This window comes from Rhea americana, unplaced genomic scaffold (assembly GCF_003343005.1).
Source record: "Rhea americana isolate MKP2758 unplaced genomic scaffold, rheAme1 scaffold_32, whole genome shotgun sequence".
Taxonomy (NCBI): domain Eukaryota; kingdom Metazoa; phylum Chordata; class Aves; order Rheiformes; family Rheidae; genus Rhea; species Rhea americana.
The window spans coordinates 5,101,664-5,120,211 of NW_028186446.1; the positions used below are offsets into that span (position 1 = coordinate 5,101,664).

The 18,548-nt window shown below is 39.4% G+C and overlaps 1 protein-coding gene across 1 annotated transcript; it reads right to left on the reverse strand.

Moving 5' to 3' along the window:
* Positions 1-226: 226 nt before the first annotated feature.
* ASNS (asparagine synthetase (glutamine-hydrolyzing)) lies at positions 227-17,243 on the reverse strand. The gene is made up of 12 exons (XM_085310529.1): positions 17,159-17,243; positions 15,704-15,986; positions 13,477-13,714; positions 11,368-11,553; positions 10,957-11,058; positions 8,681-8,808; positions 7,739-7,865; positions 6,213-6,319; positions 5,537-5,637; positions 3,143-3,224; positions 2,712-2,867; positions 227-1,740 (listed from the first exon to the last, which is right to left on the reverse strand). Exons 2-12 carry the CDS (start codon positions 15,950-15,952, stop codon positions 1,531-1,533), a joined length of 1,686 nt encoding a protein of 561 aa, XP_085166655.1. The 5' UTR covers positions 15,953-15,986; positions 17,159-17,243; the 3' UTR covers positions 227-1,530.
* Between the last annotated feature and the right edge of the window lie 1,305 nt (positions 17,244-18,548).

The window sequence follows — 18,548 nt, forward strand, 5'->3', positions numbered from 1 at the left end:
CTTAGGTCAAGAAGTCTGCAGGAACATATCCTCTTACTTATCACATATTCATGAATAACTAGTATGTGTGTCTTTATGTCAAAATACAGCCACTACAAGTAGTGCTGGGCAGTTCACATGRACTGTTCATGGGCTCCAGGGCATCACTGAGAGGTCTCTATAAGATGTCTGAAATGGAGATTCAAATGCAGCATAGAAAGCAATAAATAGACAGTCACTCAATTCATGAAGATTTTTAACCAGAATTATATTTTATATTTTAAATTGCATTTAGTTTCCAAGACAAGAAGAAAACTAAACTAGATTAACATCATGCTCTTCATGAGGACAGTAATGAAGTCAATTTATAGCAATCGTGTATATTTTTTAATCACTCTCATATTTAAGTTATGTTTACAGAAGCAGCCTTCCTCTCTAATTAATTAATAAAAAGGTGTGCAGGTAGAAAAGTTTGGTTTTTTTCCTGCAAGATATTAAAAATTCTTACAGTTTCTGAAGCAACCTTTTTTTCATTCTTCCAAGAAAGGTGTCCAGTGTTCAATGGTGCTTTGCCTGACTAAAATCTACGAAAAACAGTGCTTCTTCAACCACAACATTGGCCACATGAAGCCAAGCAGCCACACAGTCTGCCTTTACATCATACAGGGAAAACAGTTATTCACACGGTAAGTAAAAAAAATTGAAATAATTAGTCATGCAACTTTCATCAGACTAACACAAATCAAGCAAATTAACACTATTTTCAAGAAGAACAAATACATTTTAAAATAAATTCCATATATTTTAAAATTAAAATCCTCGAACTAGAAACAAAGACGTAAGTGGGCTTTTTTTGTCTGTTTTGCTTTGATAACAGTCACGATATCTTAAAATTAGAGATATATTTAAAAGATCAAAAACAGCCAAYTGATGGTTTTACAGCAATTAATAAGATTCTCATTAATTAAATTAAGTACCACCCTGCATCACCACTACTATAACCTCTAGTAAGCACCTCTGCATAGTTATATATATTTCTAAATACTTTTTGAAGACTAGATCAAGGTTCATAGGAATGATTAGAAAGATATTCAGAACAGAGTTATACAGACAGACTGTCTGAATCCCACAGCCAGGTACACAATTGCACTAAACAGCTAGGGGGCAATTCCCCTTCGCACAGAGGGCCTGCAGCAGTTTGCACCACTTAACATTATTCAAGTCCTCAAAACTGAGCTCACATTAAAATATATTAAATGACTACAGGACAAGTGAATACAATCAAAGTCACGTAAAGAATAGAGCTGCCAAATAAGATAGTTCCTTGTCCATATAGAATTTTCCAAAGTACTTCCCAAATATTTTGGTACAGCAGGGTAATTTTTGTAATAGTATACTAACCACAGCGAGCTCTTACGTCCAATAGCATTGTCAAAACACATATTAAATATCATTTAAGCTTTAGGTTTGCGTAATCTGTTTTTTTTTTTTTTAAGCAGAGTGCATGCAAATTGCTTGCAGCACTTCCATTTGGGGAATTATTTCAATAGCCTATTCTTGAGCAGCTGACTTGTAATGCTTCAATGTGCGAGCAGAAGGATCAGTAGCTTTAATCCATCTTGGCATCCAGTAGTGGGGCAGCCAGCTGCCTTGCCCTGGGTAATGTTTTTCAAAGATCTGGCGGTAGTAATAACTTTCTTTTGTTTTAGGAGGATTGAAAGGATATTTCTCTGCTGCCTTTTCCAATGCAAGGTCATCAACCTAAAGACAAGCAAAATTCAAATTAGGCTGCAAAGTCATCTCAGTGATGACTCAAGGATTCAACACTGAATGGCCGTAGGTTTCTAGCGAGCTGTTGACTCTGCTGGTATAACCAAGCTCTTAACAAGAAGACACGAGGATGCAGTGGTAAAAGACACCTGAAGTTGCTAAGTCAGCTATGAAAGGGAGGATGAGAAGTTGTACCAGTTTAGGTAATTTACAAAGCAGCTTCTATGGCCAACCTGCTATCTAACATCTCACAGTCGATATAGGTTCAGTAGGGGCAGCACACAGTGGCTTGACCCAACTGCTTTCTTGCCTGTGGATACAGCAGAGAAGGAAAGCTGGGTACAAGCAGTTGGTAGCAAGACAGACAGACAGGGGTTGTCCACAGGCCCAGTTACATGGTGCTCTGATGTAAACCAAGYGTTATTCCTACTTCTCTGTGATTCAACTGCTTCTACAAAGGAGATTATTATCCTTTGTTCAAAGCCAAAATACTGTAAGGTTTCCATTAGCTAGTCATGCAAAAAGAAGTTTTAAACAAGAAAAAGGGCTTAGCCTGACATGACTGGAAAAAAAAACTAAATAAGAAAGGACATGATAAAGTTATTACACTGCTAATCAGCCACAAAGTTCATGCAAGTGCCTTCAGCTGAAGCAGCCACTTTGCGTGTAAYCTAGAAATCGTGTTTTCCTACACACAATCTAATTTAAGTCCAGAGACTTAAATGATGCTAATTTCCTCACATAAGCATTTCTGTCAGGCTCTAGTATTTCTTTGTATCTACTATTTCAAATGCCTTAAAGCACCTCAGATTCCTGCAATTGCTGTTTAAAATTTATCTTGCTCTTCCACCATGAAGCTCAAGTTTCTGCAATACTCAGACTTATTCTCCCAACAAAACACATGATCTGTCCCTGCTTGTAAGCTGTACCTCAATACACCTAAATGTGAAAGACAAATATACCTGTTGATCAATATAGTCCTGAAGAATAGAAAACCAGGATTTCTTTACAGACGTTATGCCATCACTGAAAGCTTCTTTGGCTCTCCAGAGTATTTCTTTGGGAAGCAAGTTGGAATCCTCAAAGGACTGTCTTAAAAGGTATTTTTCAATTCCATTCTGTTTGCAAAACAACAAATAACATCATGGGCGTTACACACACATGGAACTACAGTACAAAGATCTTGCTTTGAACGCTCTATGAAGAAATAGTTTTCTTTCAGAAGTCTGTTCAGAAAAGATTACTCAGTAGTCCAACAATTTAGCAAAATATTTTAAAACGTGCTTAGCTTTAAGTAGACAGCTTGCGTTGAATTCAGTAGTTTAGTCATGTTTAGAACATACATCTGTTAATTTGTAAGCTTACATTTGGGTCCTTCCCTAGGCTTGCATACCTTTGGGATTCGTAGTTCTGCTGGTAGAGATAAATAGTAAGAAGTAAACCGATGATCCAAAAATGGGACTCTCAGTTCAAGACTAAATAGGAAAAAAGAACAGAAGATACACTGAATTAAGGTAGCGAGTAATCCACTTATAAATTCTCTAACACTTACACTTTCTTGTGTTTCATATAACATAAGGCTTTCTGCTTTTACTCAGAAGTTTAAGTTAAATATTCTTGTCTCTCCATTTAATTCATCAATTTGGAAAAGTAATTATATTGTCTGTGTGGTATTTATTAACTAAAGATCTCAAATGATTTATGATGCCATCTGCTGGACAACTTCTCAYATAATGAACTTAAAAACTATAATCATTTTGCAGAATTTGCAACATCTATTGCTCCAAATAAAGACATTGAAAAATCCTGTTATCCCCAGAGAACTACCAAAAAATCAGCAAGTTGCCCACTGGGATTTGCCTCAGCATTTGTAAAGATGCCACAGACCAGAGGGCTGTCACTTCTGAAATCCACATTTGTTTGTGTTTTCAAAAAACGAGAACCTCCCCACATGGCCACTATTAAAGTTATTTCCTACTGATTCTGCAGTACTCGCACAAGTTCTCTGCTATGTGAGTGGTAGATGTACATGTTCAAAACCTTTTTGCTTACATTCTCTCAGACATACTGCTGCTTCTAAGGACACTGAGGGGACCCAAATAAATTTACAATACCCACCTTGGGTAAGAWGAATCCCTCTCAATCTGTTTCCCCAAGAGACATTAAACTACCCTGGCTTTAAAGCGAAATGTTTAGTAACTGAAGTCAAATGGAGATGTTATACTGCATTCRAAAAATATCATCCTCTCTGTAGCTTCTCCTCTGATAAAAAGCATCAACTACTTCAGGAAATACACATCTTACCAAAAAAAAACCAAACAAACCCAAAACAACAACAACAAAAAAACACTACACCACTATCATTCAGCAACAAAGTGTTGTGCTTCAGTTTTCTGTAGATGTATAYGAGATTTGCATTGCAAGCCTTTTCCTATAGTTTATTTTGCAACTGGTATGGGCAGTTCTCTCCTTTTTCCTAGCCTTGACTATGTGGCCAATCTTTTCAGCACAAAACAAATTGAGGCAAATAGCACATATCCTGTTCCYTATGTATTTTTTTTTTCTTAAAAACAAACAGAAACTTAAGTAAGTTAAAAGAAATCAAGTTAGTCATTTTGTGGCAGGATCAGTAACACAATGCAAGTCTGCTGATCATGCAAGTTCTCTGCTTAGCTGAAGGCATCGACTTCTTTCACGTCTATACTCAGCTTTTCACCAACATTCTCCTTTTACTTCACGGACCCCATTTTCTGTAGTGTAYATTTGGTGATTCTTTAAGTTAACAGTCACACAAATGGTATCCTAATACTTCTCTCTTAGTCAGTTCCCTGACTGTATATATTTTTCTCTTTTAGTATCTGCTTTTTTAATTCTTCATATGCATGTTCATYGTCAGATCCTTGAAATAAACACTCAAGATTGCTCTTTGTTAAAACCTCAAAACAAAAAATGAAAAAAAGCCTCCTTCAACTTTGTCTGTCTCCCTTAACTCTGCATATTAATGTTTCTAATTCACTGCTTCTATAAAGACCATTACAATCCCAGACAAAAGATATTTCCTGCATCAGTTGGCAACATAGCWGTCTCTACAATCACAGAAGACAGGATTCAATTTTGCAGTGTTCAAAATTCAATTTTGAGCTGTTGCTCAAATTCCTTCAGGCTACATGTCCAATTTCATCTTAGCATACAAATCTACATCAGTCTTTCACTTTAGAATCAAAAGTTACTCTAAGCAGATACAGTTAGACAGCAATCTTCTTTTTTTTCTCCGCCTTACTGCTAAGGAACGCACCCAAATCTACTGTCTTTGCCCACCTGCCAAAACCTTTTCTTTGGTAAAATATTGGCTGTATTGTTTTCTATAGCAAGCTTATCTAGTAATGTTTACAATAGAAGTGTGACTGATGATCACTGAAGACCAGATTTGCCTGTCCTATAGATTTCTAATCCTCACACCTTGCCCCAGACCCATTCAGAGTGCTGAGACCCCAGAACACCAGCGTGCATCTGGAGCATTAACACTGTTTGTTTTGCTACAGTGGGTGGTGTCTCAAGCTCTATTAGATACTRAACACAAGCACAATATGGGGTCCACCCCAATTACTACTATTCTCTGAAGACTGATGTTCCTCCCAGAACAGTCTAGGCCCAGCCAGTAGAAATAAAATTATCCTGCACCACAATATTCCGATATGTTGTAATTTCATGGAAGACAGCAGGACTTTTAAGATACACTTTGGCTCTGAAATCACACAATAGCAGCATCCAAGAGACTATGTTTTACCCATGGGCTGCAGTAGTCCTGTCCGCACGAAGCACATCAAATAAGTAGAGTTCTTTAAGAAGCCTCTCACTYTCTTCTGCAGCTTCTTCAGGAGAAGGTGCCTGTAAACAGACATATGCATGCAGCACACAGATTAATACAGCTGCATGAAGGGACCAGTTACTTGTTGTCCTGCATACGAAGTTACAGTGATCACTACACAGTGATCGGGGACAGTTAGTGACAAATTTCAGCATGCRGAGTGAGTCTCAAGAGCTGAGAAAAATGCATACAACTTGATTACTGGGATTTCCCCTGCCACCTACTTACATATGCCCATAGTATCTTCTCAGATACTATGCAAAGTATAAGCTGTTTACATGCCTCAGCAAATAAATCATTCCTACTAAACGTAAACAGAAGTCAATTTTGACCATAYTCATTTTTAGAAGCTTAAGCAGAATCTAAGTGCTTTCAGAACTAGTAAAGAACACATTGCAGCAATAACAGCCGCAGTAAGTTTAAAAAAGTTATTTTTCAAGTGATTACATTGATTCCCTCAGATTTTACGTTGGTTCAGAAGAGAGTCTCAGCGAGTATACAGCTATCACTACTCTCAAATTTCATACCTGGAAATCTTAGTAGAGATCGTGCTGAAGAGGAAAACAATCAGGACTTTCTGTACCAATATATTTACCTTATGRAAGTAGATATATCCTTGTGTCAGCTCATCTGAGCCTTCCCCGGAAAAAATGACTACACTATCTGTTTTCTTGCGTATATATTTGGAGACAAGATACATACCTTAAAAAAAAAAGTATAAAGTTATTCAGTTATATGCATGATGTTATATACAGTTTGTACAGCTTTAATYCAGCATTGTAAAGCTTTCTTTCCTATGCTACTTTCTTCTGTAGCAAACTGCACTACACTAAAACAACATCTCGTTGTTATTCAAAACCATCACTAGCTATACAAACTAAGTACTGCAAATACAYGTAAACTGTGTACTTATGTTTAGCCATTAAAATAACAGAAAGCCATGTGTGTCCTGGATACTAGGGATGCTGGAGGATTCCTATGGAAACACATGTGGGAGTTCTTTTGCTCCTTTCTTTCTTTCTTTCTGTTCAAGCACAACTTAAGCACTTGTCTAATACCAGAACAGTTCTGAACAAACCTTCTAGCTATGGGGAACAAAAATACCAAAAAGGTTGCTATTTAACTCTGCCACTGTGAGTTGAACTGGATGAGGTACTTTTTTTTTCCAAGGTGTTTGGGTTTTTTTTTAAAGAAGCCTTTGTTTTTCAGAATTAGCTCTTCCCCTCTTTACATCTTCCCAGAGTACTGYAATAACAAAAGTACTGGAGGTCTTTTGTAAGGGATCTATTTCACCGTACTTCACACTAAGCAACAAAACGTCCAAGGGGGGAAAAAAAAAGATAGCTGAAAAGAGGTTGTTTGTTTGTTTGTTTTTAAAAAACAAACGTTTTCAATATTTCTCTTTGCAAAGTCCTATCTTCATGTCAAATTCTAGCCAGGGACCTTGCYTATCTTTTCAAAACTGTCCTGCCTATCTGGAAGACTAACTTCTTTACAGTGTTTTGGGGTGACAAGAGTAACTGGGTAAAATGCTGTAGCTGGCATTACACAGAAGGTCATATTAGATTAGAGTTTTTCATTCTTATCAAGCTGGCAACCCTTTTTAAGAAGCTGCTAGTGACTACTTTCATTTCTCAGAATCAAATCTATAGTATAAGATGTCTACCTGAGTTGGGTGTACAYGAGTTACTAGAGGGTAACAAGAAATACATCTCTTAATATTAAAATAGTGGAARGAATAGGGCAACCATAACTGTTTTCTGCTACTGTAACATTCAGTCCCTTGGATACTCTGTAAATTTTGCCCCCCTTCCTCCAAGGTTCATACTCAACAGATCAGAAAACCTAGACTGCTAGTTCTACTGTTCATTTTTCCATTTTTTTTCATCCCAAAGCTTCACAAAGAGCTCATGATACTTGTTTTAAATGTTCAGCCACTTTGAAACTAAAAATTGTTTTTGTCTTATACACATTGCATTATACACAAGAACAGGGAACAGAACTTGAGTATCCTAGTTTCCAGGTCCTACCAGTTAAAGAATCTGGGAGGCAACTACATRGTTTTGCATAAAATTATATTCAGAAAATATAAAACAAGGAGTATTATTAAAAAAATCTTACCAACTGAAGCTCTTACTGTTGTTATATCATATGTTTCCAAGGAGAAGATAACCTCCTCTATTGCCTGAATTCCCTCTTCAGAATTAAATATTACTTCATGATGATCACTGCCTATATGCGCTGCCACCTGTTCATAAAAGGTTATGATAATGTACTACTTTTCAACTTAAACATTTTTTTAAAAAGCACACATTGTTGGAAAGCATCAACTCCCTTCTGCTGCAAACACTGAGAATTACACGACATAAGGCCAAGAAAAGACAATACTGTGGCAGCCACTGACTTGCAGTGCTACATTCATCAAATGGAATGAAGTTTTCTTAACTACGCTATGTTCAGCCACGGTTAAAACAGATCATGCAGATGGCTGTCCAAAGCATTAGAGAATCTGTAGCGGCTCTAAATATGTTTCATATTTGCTACAAAGAGAAATGCAGCTCAAAAGTCGTGACAGCCTGGATAGCCAAAAGTGTACYCCAGATAATAAAGAGGATACCTGGGCTTGTACAAGGCACTTATTAACTTACTGTAATTAACATATATATACAAATGCCAGTATATAAACGTAACTCACCATAATTAGCATATATACAAATGCCTGTATGGGAAAGTGCTGGTGATTTACTCTAAAACTCAGAGGCAGAACCCAGACAATTCTAAAATATAATCTTTTTGATAACAATATAGTGGGAATCTGTCACAAAAATATCTTCCAAATGCAAGAGAAAAAAAAGACAAGGTTCAAGCTCTCTTTCATAAGATTTAACTAAGTAACAAATGCAGTTCTAACTGATGAACTGAAAACTGATTTATGTCATAGAAAATAAATGACTCATAATTAGTATTACAATTAATGCTATACCATGAAGATAGCACAGTTAATATATGAAKGCTGTTTTGAGTTGGTGAGTGCTAGACAAATTGAAAACAAACTTACTGTACCTTTCTGGCAGCCAGCACATCTGGACTGTTTTCCATTCCAATTGCAAAGGTTTGCAAAGGGTAATTGATGTTAGTTTCCCTCATAAGTTTCAGAAGAACAGCTGCAACCAAGCTGGAATCCAAGCCCCCTTCAAGCAAACAAATGATTTTATTAGGTGTTTGCCTCCTGCCCCATACACCTTAAAAACATTGATTCTGAAGAGTGGAATCCAGTGAGTGTGTTTCATTTTTAAGCTGTCTGAATCAAGCATGCTTTGTACAAGTGCACATTTACGTTTGCTTAATAAGGTGACCATGGAACATCATCAGTAACAGTCAGTGGTACTTCTGATGTCAGAAACATTAACACAAATCTTGCTTTAAGGTACAAAGTCATTCTGAAATCATTGTGCCACTATAGAAAGTGCTCCTTCCCAAATTCGCTATAATGGAATTTATGCTCCATATTTCAACACTGCTCTCCCCATCCTCTTCACACCTACTCATGTGATAATCTATTAACAGAACTATGCAACTATTATTTTTGATTTGCTGTTTGGGTCAAATAAAATGACGCTCAAGTCAAGAGACAGCAAAACAGCAAAGAACAAAACATTTAGGGTAAGAATTCTACTCTTCCTTTATTATTTTTCAAAAGCATATTTAACATTAAGTGAAATTCATTTTTGAAACRTCACTTCAAAGTGAAAAAGTTCACTAGTGATATTCTCTTTTTCCCTCCTCTTCCTTCCTAGGGAAGGGTGGGAGAAGGGATTAGAAAAGTTTAGAAAACAAAGAAACCCCAAGACACACACAAGGTACCCAAGGTACCCAGCTATATTCTGAGGCTCCACCTTTTTATTCTGATTAGCTAGTTCTGCTAATCCCTGACTGCTTCAACCCACTGGTCCCCTTTGAAGTATTGAGCAAAGCATGATACCTGTTCTCCCATACCTTCCTGCTGTTCTAACAAGAACAATGTAAAACACTCTTGTTTCCTAGTCTGTAGTTTGTCAGCTGAGTGCTTTAGCATTCATTCCCACCCTGATCTCCTTTGTGGGCATGCTCCCCAGTCAAAATTTTCCTGTTGCAGAAATTACATGCTGAGTCTGAGAATATTTGAGCACAGAAATCAGATCGACAGCTGGGGACTTGGAAATTGGGAGAATTAGAGCTTTAGCTTCTATGGTAAAATTGAAGAATTCCCTCTGAGTTTGGGGAAAAAAGCACTTCTATCAGAGAGGCTCCAAATATATTCAGAATTGTGAAGCACTGAAATTTTCCAGTGTTATACATACATGGGTGCTTAGTTTCACTACTAATAGTGAAGCTAAGGAGCTGCTGACTGTCTTCTAATCTGGTATTTGAAACATGTCTCTGTTTCATTTGCCTCCCTCCTACTTTTTATGATGCCATCCTAAGGAAATGGTCTGCTAGTTCATCCGCTCTCATTTGAACACACAGTTAACAGGGTGCACAATAATTTAGTGCAATCATTCTCACTCAGTACATGCATGACCAGCATATTAGAACTCTGATTACAAGTGATACAAAAAAAAAAAAAAAAAAAAAAAAAAAAAAAAAAAAAAAAAAAAAAAAAAAACACAGTAAGAAAAGTGTCAGTCTCTTGGCTACAAAGCCTTATTTCTTTAAGATACCTCTGTAATACTGTACTGTCAGATCACAGCATTGATCAGCTAAGTCAGTGAACAACTTCCTGTACTACAAACTATTACTTCACCTGAAAAACAGTGTAACAAATAGTTTTGGTCCAGTTGCTCCTCTGTAATTTGATAAATTAAAAGCAGTCCAGAATGGAGGCTAAAGCACAAAAGATGACAATTAAGAACCTCTGTTCCTCTTGCTATCTGAAACAAGGCTTTCCTCTAGGCTCATTCAGTGCAAAGTGAAAATAATGATTAGGTTTTCTTTCTAGAAACTAACCTAAGCATCAATTGTATATATTTAAGTGTACATAGGCAATATCTCGATAGAGTATTATATTTCTTTCTTTTTAGTTAAAAATGGTCAGTATCTCAACAATCCAACACCCCAGTCCAGAGTCAATTTTAAAAGTGTAAGATTTTCTAAATATTTGCAAACAGAATGAATTTATGAAACACTAATGAGTTCTTTGTAACTAAGAAAGCAAATGAAGATTCAGACCACTTCAGGAACACTGCAGACACATTGTAGCAGAACAGCCAGTATATTTTCTTCCTTTCTTTCTATCTACTTYGGTAGATAGTGGGTGAAGGTGAAGGAGACACACAATTGTTTTGATTCTTGCTACTTACCAGACAAAAGACAGCCAATCCTTCTGTGAGCCATCAGACGTTTTCTAACAGCATTTTCAAACAGAATACGGATGTTGCTTTTCACTGTTTCAAGATCAAARCCTAGCCAACAAAAAGGAAGTGGCTTATACATTTATGCAATCAGGAAAAAAAAATCTGTCTGCATTTCCTTTGACTATGAGGATATGTAGGTTCAAGTATCTTTCTACATGACTACCTACAATGTGAATATTACGTTCACATTGTGATATGTATCACATTGAATATCATATATAAARTATTACGTTCCTTATTTTATAAAGGTTATTTCAGATTTTTCAAGTGATACTTTTAACCCAAGCAATTTTCATATTCAAGATTATCATTTTTCCACTTTAATCAGAATAAATAGCAATTGTTTTGCTGTACTACCTGAAGGTAGATTTTCCACTGTATCATAAGCAGCATGGAGTGGTTCATCTTTGTAACTGTGAAATTTTACTAGTTCTACTGATGCAACCTTGCCAGAAGGCTTTAAATCCAGCACTTCATAATGGCCCGGAAGAAATGGTTCCACTTTAGGACAGAAGGATGTTGAATGCTTTAACTCGGTAAGTCCTACAGAGACAACGGAAGAAAAAAGTCACAGAATTTTTAATCTAGGATGCTTATGTTGTGTTAGGTGTACTTCATCCAACAGCCCCTGTATTAAACCCATACAAATATTTTGTACAGAACGTAAGTTTGGTGTAAAATTAACATTTTAAGTCTGAGTCTGCCTGGGTTGACACAGAGATGGGAGTTAAAAAAAAAGAAAAAGCAATGTTTCAGGATTCCTCATTGCAATATGGGTTGAGAGAGCAATGCCAGTGTACCTAGCAGTATGGACAACGCAGCACTTTTCTTTCAGATATTTAGAGGCCAGAACAAAGCACTAGGCCCCTCCATGCAGCCCAATGAGATGTACAGAATCTAGAATGGGACAATAAAATACTGCCGCAATGAGAAAAATCATCAATGGAAGACAAGACTAATGACAAATAGAGGCCTGAAAGTTCATCTTCTCCAGCACGTAGGGTTTTGCTCACAGCCACACAGGATTGCCTTAGCTCTCTGAACCGGTAGTCTTCCGAAGATGTGGGCAGCTACAACCTTTCCTTTAGAAAACCTGGTGATGAAAAGCTACCTCTCTCTTTTGTAAAATACCTAGTGATTAGAGATCTTTCACTCAGAAAGTGGGGGACACAACTCTCCCATTATGGAGTCTGATTCTACTTCTAGCAGGTTGCACACCAGGATTTAGCCATCCCAAGCTGAGACAGACGGTAAAGAAAGGAAGCTTTTGCTAATTGGTAAGCAGCACTTTATTCCTGTGGGTACTTAGAAGAGCTCTTATCTAACTTACTATTAAAATGACCATGTGAAGATGTAATATGCTTATGAGAATTCACATGACAGTCGATACTTGGTTTTACATTTAAAATGAAGTGCAGTCAATCTGACAAAAGGTTTGTAATGAAACCGCATCACAAAAGTGATTGACATTAATTTAGTGATTTCGTAACTCATTAATTCCAGTCTGATCCATACTGCTGCTAACGAACACCATGAATCAGAATTATAGCCATGTCTCATTTCCATTCTACCTGTGGGGAGGGGCAGGGGGGAACGCTCTACACCAGTTGGCCACCTGGTGCCACTTGAACAACTCCACAGAAAAACTACTGACTTGCTTTTAAAAAGGGGAATGTTAAACCCCTGTAATTCTTATGAGACACAGTTCCTAAAAGATTCTCTTCCCTTATTCTCTCCCAAGAAGCAGATATGGTACAGATTTACTGCCACTTCTGCTATTAGAGGGGTTGACCTACTTTGGAGTCTGACAACAAARCTGATATACAATGAATGTGAGGTGCAAGTAAACATGAAAAAAGTTCAAATGCAAAAATCAAGAATCAATAACTTCCCACGTGGCATTGTTTTGAATTTGTTCAAGTTTAAAAATTACTTTTTTWAAAAAAAAAAAAGTGGAAGTGTCATCTCAAAAGTAAAAAAAACTTCGGTAGAAAAGTTACCAAAGCTGTAGGAAGTTTCAGTAGGTTTGTAGAATTCTTGGCTTTTAAAGATTAACAATTCTTATGGCATTATTTCCAAGTTCACCACCAAATCCCAGGAACAAGTTCTAACCTCATTTACCCTAACATACTCTAACTCTATACACTACATTCAACTTTGGAGTTACAGTAAACATTTTGGGTTTAATACTGTTAYGAAACCAGAATATAAAGAATTACAAAAATGGAATAAGTGAGTTATTTTAGGGATATCAAGGACCATAAGACATCTTCAGAGGTTTACCCCATCTGTGCGGTTTTTGTTTTAATGATGTGTTGCTTTATTTTATGCCATTAAATATGGTTTATTTATTACTGAACATACAGTTCACTTTCTCTTCACGCTCAGAAAGAGAGCATGACAAAGAGGTTTCTCTCCAGCAACAACACTTAAGATTATTTAGGCACTAAACACAGTTGGTCTTACCTTTTGCCTCAGAACAAACACCCAAAAATCCATCATCAGTCAGCACCTTAAACAGTGGTCTGACTCCATAGGTGTCTCTTGCCAGAAACACTTTTCTGTTTGCTGTGTCCAGAAGGATGAAAGCAAATACACCATCTAGCATGCAAGCTGTTTGTTCTATTCCTCCTCTGTTGTAAAGATGAAGGATAACCTCACCATCCACTAATGTCTGATATTCAAATCCAAATTGCTTCTGCAGCTAAAAAAGAATATGTATAATGGAAAACATAAACACACATTTGCAAACACCAACTGTTAAGAAAAAATAAAATGCAAGTTAATAAGAAAATGCAAGTTACTTTTATGTAAGTTATGTAAACATTTCAGTAGAAGGAAAAAGTGAAGCTTCTGTATTCAAAATATTATTCGGAATCTCCCCTCAGGTAATGTAGATTTTCTCCACAGTCTTAAGCAATTCTTGTCAGGCTAAGTTTTCAGGAATATGTTTCTATTTGCTGATGTAAAACTGCAAACAAAAGACCCTGGTTTTCAGAAACACTGACCTCCTCATCTCCTACAAACAAATGGCTGAAGCAGGCAGCAACTATTTCTAAAAATCACACCTATTAYCCTAAAATAGGCTCAGAAACAGAGGTATCATTTTTTGCAGTCTCAAAGCTCTCAATGATGTTTTTTTATCAGATAAGAGACAATGATATTTACTTAAAACAAACAAAACACACATACACACCCCAAACATGTGACATTGATCATGTCTCTATGGAGTAAAGAACTTCAGACAAAAACTTGGTTTTCCTTATGCAGCCACTTCAACTCTGCACTGCTTTTTCACTCACACTGAATTTCTTCTTATCTCCCTCCACTCTTCTAACTTCTTTACTCTGCCTGTCCAGATGGATGGAAGAGGAAGAAATTAGCTGCCCGACTAAGTCAGACCAAATATACTTCATATTCTTGTMAGGAATGTTTAAAGTCCTTTCAGCTTCTACCAGACACCAGGGAGTGAAGGGAAATTAAACACTAAGAAGCCAGGAAGCCACATCTAACCAGTGTTTTCACATTTTTGACTACCGTTCTTTGGTTTAGCTGTTACTTACTGGGCAAAGTCTCAGCCCAAACTAAGGTAGTAAGTTATTGTCAAAAAAAAAAGAAAAAAGTTTCACCAGTGGTTCTTTTCTAGGTAGATTTCAGCCACCTATTTGTAGCTGAAAACATGAACGAAAAGTCTCTTTACAAAGGAAGAAGATACATAACATAATGAAAACAATTGAATAAATTCCTGCTGACCGTAATGAAAGTTTGGCATAAATTCCACACAGGATTCAGATTCAGCATGACTCAGTAGCATGACTGAGAATAATCCTTACTGCTTTCAACAGCAGAAGAGGCAATGCAAAACACAGCAAGACATAGACTGCTGGTACGGTACATTTCACATACATTTTGTTTTGCAGTGCAACTCACCTTCCAAACAATCAGATATTTAGAGAAAAAAAAAATAATTCCCACTTCAGTCAAATTTCCAATGACATCAATGTGAATTGGACTTTAAAAATCCCCAGTGTTAGAAATACTACGACATCTTAGATTATTCATACATCTAACTCTACTGCTCAGTTTAAGATCCATTCTAAGCATTCAGTTTCAGCATGATTCAGAACCAGTTAGAAGTATAAATCAGTTACTTTACTCCCCAAATGGGGATGTTCTGAATCACCTCCCCTTATGAGTCTAGCATAGGCAGAGCAGATGATCTTAGCACTGGGACTAAGGCACACATAATGTTAAGCAACCGTATCACACTTCCTCTCAGGGACATTTTAATACTTGAGAAAGTAAGTACTGACCTGCTGATTCTTTTTCCCCCGCAAAGCACCTAGGAGATTTGCTTAGGTGGCTATGAAAAATCCCACCAAGCATCTGCCTTGAACTGCAAACACCTAAGTACTTCTGTGGCCAAGTTGGAAATACTGATCAAATTTAAAGCTATAAAAACTTACTTCCCTCTTGTCAATTAAAACCTTTTTTTCTAGTATGAAAGACTCTGTGTTGCAGTGTAAGTCCCCTTACTGCAATGCCTTATCCAGATAATTTATTGCTTTAAAATACTTTATTTGATAACCTATTATTATTTTATTGTGTTCTAGTCCATGTTTCAAAATTAATAGATATTTAGAAATGATTTAAGATAAAAAGAAAACACAGTGTGATCATACAAGACTTTTACCTTTTTGAAATTGTAGATTTCCCCATTGTARCACAACCACAGATATGGAAATTTCTTCACCCGGATAGGCTGCATGCCATACAATTGATCAACAACTGCCAGGCGGTGGAAACCAAAACAGCAGTTRGTGAATCCATTGACATTCTCAAACCGAAAGGCGTCGGGACCTCTGTGCGCGATCTTCATGGCACTTAGGCACTGGACAGAAAGGCACTCATCGCTTCCAAACAGGGCCCAGATGCCACACATTGTGAAGCTGTTGATCTACCTAAAAATGCAGAACCTGTACAATAAAAACATGGATGCGATAAGCAAGAGATGATACCTAGAGAGCACAGATAAACTTTTTGAACATATTCTCTTGGTAGGTTTTCTTGATAGATCAATAGCCTAGCAGACTTCACTAATGCAAGGTAAAATGCCAGAATATGATGCGCAGCCCTTGCACAGCCCACGAAATTAGGTAAAATTCACCTTTAGGTACACCATTGGCACTTACACATTTTATAGAGCACAAATGTAATTAGAAAAAGTCATTATCAAGTGTTGGATATGATCTGGTGAAGTAACATCATGTCAAACATTAACTCTTCTTCCCATTCTTTCCTAAGAGCCTTTCTCCTTTCGCTGCAATTTATCAAGGCACAATGGCAACCCTGGGGCAAGACTAAACGAACCCGAGTACTTCTCCTTCATTTCAGGCACAGTTACATCGATTTTTGTTTACACAGGTAATTGAATTATCCGGTGATGGATTTTTCCATCTGTCCATCCATCCATCCGCTTGGCGGGCAGAAATGGTACAGAGCAGGTGTCTGAGCAAGCTGGGGGAGACACCCCCAGGGCGCCCCGGCCCTGCAGTCCCTCCCCGGCCCCAGGGGGAACCTCACTGGGCTGAACTGGGCTGCACTGGGCTGAGCTGGGGAAAGGCAGCGCCCGGCCCAGCGAGCCCCTCTTTTTGAAGGGCTGGTTTCAGGCCAGGGAAAGACCAAAGCTGTCTCCCAGGTGCTGCCTTCCCATCACCTCGAGCCCTGCCGAGCCCCTCAGGAGCGGCAAGAGGGAAAGCGCCGAGGAGCAGGTTCCACCGCGCGCTCCCCTGCTCCCCCGTGAGCTTACGGAAAAGGCAAGCACGACTGCCGAAGCGCCGAGAGCACCGGGGCCGCTCTGTTTTACCGGCGGAAATGTCAAAGGGCGAAAAGGGTCCTTTTTTTTCTTCTCCCCCCCCCCTTTTCCCTTCCCCTCCTCCCCTCCAGAGGTGCGCGGATGAGGCACCTCGCCGCCGGCCTGACTCACGCCGGAGCGCATGGCGAGCGGCCGCGGCCTCCGCCGCCCCTTCCCGCCGCGGCGCGGCCCGGCCTCCCGCCGCGCCAGCCCCCGCCCGCCCGGCGCATCCCCGCGGCGGCGGCGGGGCAAAGCCGCCTCAGCCGGACAAAGCCGCCGCCGCCCGGCACCTACCCGATCCCGGCCGCCGGCGCGGAGGGAGCCGCTGTAACACTGTGCTCGCTGTGGCGTGCGCGGCAGAGGAAGGTGGTTCCCGCCGGGGCTCGGCAGCCAGTGCGAGCCGCCGCCGCGGCCGCGCTCCTCCCCCGCCGCCCGCTGCTGAAACCCCGGGCGAAATTTCATCATGCGCCTTCCCGCCCGCCCGCCGCGGCCTGCTCCGCGCTGCCCGCCGCCTGCTCCCCGCCGCCGCGCCGGGGGCTGCGGCGAGCGGGCGGCCCTCGGGGCCCGGGGCGGCCGGAGCGGAGCGGAGCAGAGGCCCGGCCCGGCTTGGCCCGGCCCGGTTTGGCCCGGCCCGGCGCTGGCGGCCCTGGGTCCGGGGGGTTCGAGACAACACGAGCCACGAGGCGCTGTTGGGGCTCGCGGGGTTCTTCATTACACTCGTGATTCGCAGCCTTCAAGAGTCGCGTGGGGGTAAATTGGCTTCAATTCAGGTTGTGTCTGTGTCCGGKGTCCTACCTCGCACTATGTCAAGGGAGAAGACTGCAAAGGCCTCTGCGGGGTTGCCTTCATCGGCTTGATTTTCTTAGGAAGGGAGAGCGGTCACGCAGGTTGCACMTTCAGAAGTGTTTTATGAGGAGCTTGCAGTGTTGTGCTTGGTTTTGAATAAGAACTGCTGAGGTAAAGGTCCCTTGACGCCTACCTAAACTTCATTAACAGGCTGTTAGTTTTGCCTTGTTGCCTTTGCTCTTTGAGTGTGTTAATATGAATGAATTTCAACTCTGAAGACGAGGAAGTGAAGTGTTAAATATAAACCCTCATTCCCCTGCATACGCCTATGGTGCTGTTCCGTTCTTTGTTTTAGTGGACTTAGTTTAAAATGGCATAAAACAGTGTAAAGTTCTTCAGGTTATGAAGATTGTCAGCAATAAGGTGATGTCCATGTGTGGAATTTAAAGAGGTTTAAGAGATCTTCAAATGGAGTTTTTTTTAGGCTTTAGAAAGAAAAAGTGTGAGGGAGTTTGTTACATGTGGGGASTAAGTGCCATGGCTGACCACAAAAAGGTGTAGGTATCCTCTGTCTGCCCAGTGCAGCTTCACCTAAACACAGGATCGGCCTTAGCAGGGATAAAGCTGTGGGAGGATGTTGTGTCCTGTTCTCAGAGGCTGCGCACAGCCTGCAAAGGCAGAGTGAAACTGCATGCAATGGCATGCTGAATCACTGCCCAAAGGAGAACAGAGTTGTGTTGGTGAACGCCTTACATTTGTGTCTTTCTCTTTGTTGTTGTTCTTTTTTTTAAGAGATCTAAATATCACTAACTACACATTTCAAACACTACAAGAAATAACAGAAAAGTTGCATTAAAAAAAATTTTTTGTCAGTGAATTTTGTCAACAGCTTTTCTCT